At 47.2% G+C, this 2500-nt stretch overlaps 1 protein-coding gene across 1 annotated transcript in view; it reads right to left on the bottom strand.

The window, feature by feature from the left end:
- The window catches only part of LOC134437368 (atrial natriuretic peptide receptor 1-like), a 32045-nt gene that overhangs the window by 2370 nt on the left and 27175 nt on the right, over nt 1–2500 (bottom strand). Inside the window, exons 20-21 of the mRNA XM_063186861.1 lie at nt 2120–2272; nt 901–999 (exon numbers count right to left, since the gene is read on the bottom strand). Coding sequence (XP_063042931.1) covers nt 901–999; nt 2120–2272 — 252 coding nt within the window. The remainder of the gene's footprint in view (nt 1–900; nt 1000–2119; nt 2273–2500) is intronic.

Genomic DNA, 2500 nt, shown 5'->3' with positions numbered 1-2500 from the left:
CCCATCTGGTCTGTGGGCCCGGAACTGTAATCAGTTGGCAGGGGATCAAATTCTTATTTTGCTCGATGAAATGGAAATAAATTAATATATATTCTCTTCAGTTAACTTCTGTATTTTCTTTTTGATATTCTGTCTCTCCATATTAGAATAGATATTATCATAACATTTATTGACTGATCATGTCTTTGTTAGTAGGCAAACCAACAAAATCAGCAAGGGATCAAATACATATTGGACTCACTGTATATCATGAAGTAAAATGTGAACAACTAAGTACAACCAATACTGTAAGTATAGATGAGTATGGTTGTGGTGGTGGTGGTGTGTGTGTGTGTGTGTGTGTGTGTGTGTGTGTGTGTGTGTGTGTGTGTGTGTGTGTGTGTGTGTGTGTGTGTGTGTGTGTGTGTGTGTGTGTGTGTGTGTGTTTGTCTGCATACCTTCACTGGATGTCACAGCCTTCTGTCTGTCTGTCTGTCTGTCTGTCTGTCTGTCTGTCTGTCTGTCTGTCTGTCTGTCTCTCTCTCTCTCGCTCTCTCTCTCTCTCTCTCTCTCACTAGGCACAAATACATCAAGCGCAACATGAACGAGTCCAGCGACGGAAGTAATTGACTTTGTATTGAGTTGTGTGACAAAAGCGATCCGGGAGCCTAGAGGCAAGTCGTGCGACTAGAGCAACAGTTTGCAACAATGTTATGCAAATTAGCTATGACGCGGTTCGGCGACATCCGCCACAACCAAAGAGAATGCTTGCATTCTGCTTTTAACGGACATATTCTCTCGCTTCAATCGCTCGCATCGCTCTTGTTGCACAGTCCAGCGATTCTCTGTCGCTAGATCTCGTTGCGGCCGGTGTATTCGCCCAGTCTGTGTGTGTGTGTGCTTGTGTGTGCGTGTGTGTACCTTCGCTGGTGGACTCCATGCGTGAGGATGTGTTCACCGTGTCCCCAAAGAGACAGTACCGCGGCATCTTGGTCCCCACCACCCCAGCCACCACTGGACCTGCACACACATACACACACACACATACACACACGCACGCACGCACACACGCGCACACGCACATACACACAATCCAAGAGTGGATAATCTTAAATCAGGTCTAGCATGGTAATGATTGCCAGAAAACAAATTCCAACAGCCAGGGGTGTCGCACAGTGGGGGTAAAGTGTGTGACTGAGTCAACAGGACCCCAATGTAGTGTATAGGGGTCCCACACAGTGTCTGATTTATATACAGTATGTCTGGGGGAGTCCAGTGGAGCTGGTTGTAAACAGGTGATTGTACCCACAATTTGCTGCTACGCCCTTGTCAACTAGCCTGGGAACTCCCATACTGCCTTTAGTTCTACACAATCGCTTCGATCTGAAAGACAGTCTGGCGAGGATGACTCATAATGGACCAGATCATGGTCTCTGTTAGCCTGGTCCTGACCATCCCATAATACTACCATTTCCATTTCGTATTCATGGTCTGGACTTTGTTTAATCTGACGGGATTGCAGGAAGCAGGAAGGACATTTTCGGAAAAATCAGGATTTAACTTATAAGTTGTTGAATAAACATGTCTGACGTCTATCTATGGCGATGTAGGACCGTTTAACAGACATGTCTGACAGAACATCCTACCGTAGGATAAAATTACAATGTAGGACCGTTTGTCAGAACACCGGCGCAAATCCTACCGGTCAACATCGCTCCACAGAAGATAGGTACCAGACGTAGTGCGGAGCCAAGTGTCTTGGCGGAAGTACGTAGGATGGCGCGCGAGGCTAGGTCTCTGTCTCTGTCCAATCAGAGAGTGGGACGGGTGTGTCATAATGGCCAAGCATTCTGACCTTTACAGTTTCTCTATCCAATCAGAGAGCAGAGCAGTGTGTCATAATAGCCATGTATTCAGCCTCCTAAGGAATTTACAGAAGGCAGGTCCCCAGACCTAATCTCACTTGTGATTAGGTCTGGTGTTAACCAGGACACTTGTCAACGGCATTGTCCATTAACAATGATTGTCATGATGACCAATGCAATTTGAGCACACACACACACACACACACACACACACACACACACACACACACACACACACACACACACACACACACACACACACACACACACACTACCTGAATGTATGCCCGCGCGTATCTCCAGCTTGCTATTGGGCTTGTGTGGGATCCTGAAGCTCCTGCAGACAGACACCAGGTCTAGAGCCATGCTGGCAATCTCAGCCGCATGCTGGATGCCGTTCTCATTTGGAACACCCGACACCACCATGTCTGTGAACACACACATACGAACGCACGCACGCACGCAGGCACGCACATACATACAGAGAGAGAACAGCCTGGTCTACAGCAGCAACGTGCAATGACATACTGAATATAGACTCACACTCAGATAACGAGACAGACATACGGTATACCACAGGATAGAAACACACACACACATGCATGCACACACATACTCACACCCCCATGCAGACATGCACACGCACACAAACACAC

This window comes from Engraulis encrasicolus, chromosome 21 (assembly GCF_034702125.1).
Source record: "Engraulis encrasicolus isolate BLACKSEA-1 chromosome 21, IST_EnEncr_1.0, whole genome shotgun sequence".
Lineage (NCBI taxonomy): Eukaryota > Metazoa > Chordata > Actinopteri > Clupeiformes > Engraulidae > Engraulis > Engraulis encrasicolus.
This window is presented reverse-complemented; position numbering and strand designations above follow the sequence as displayed.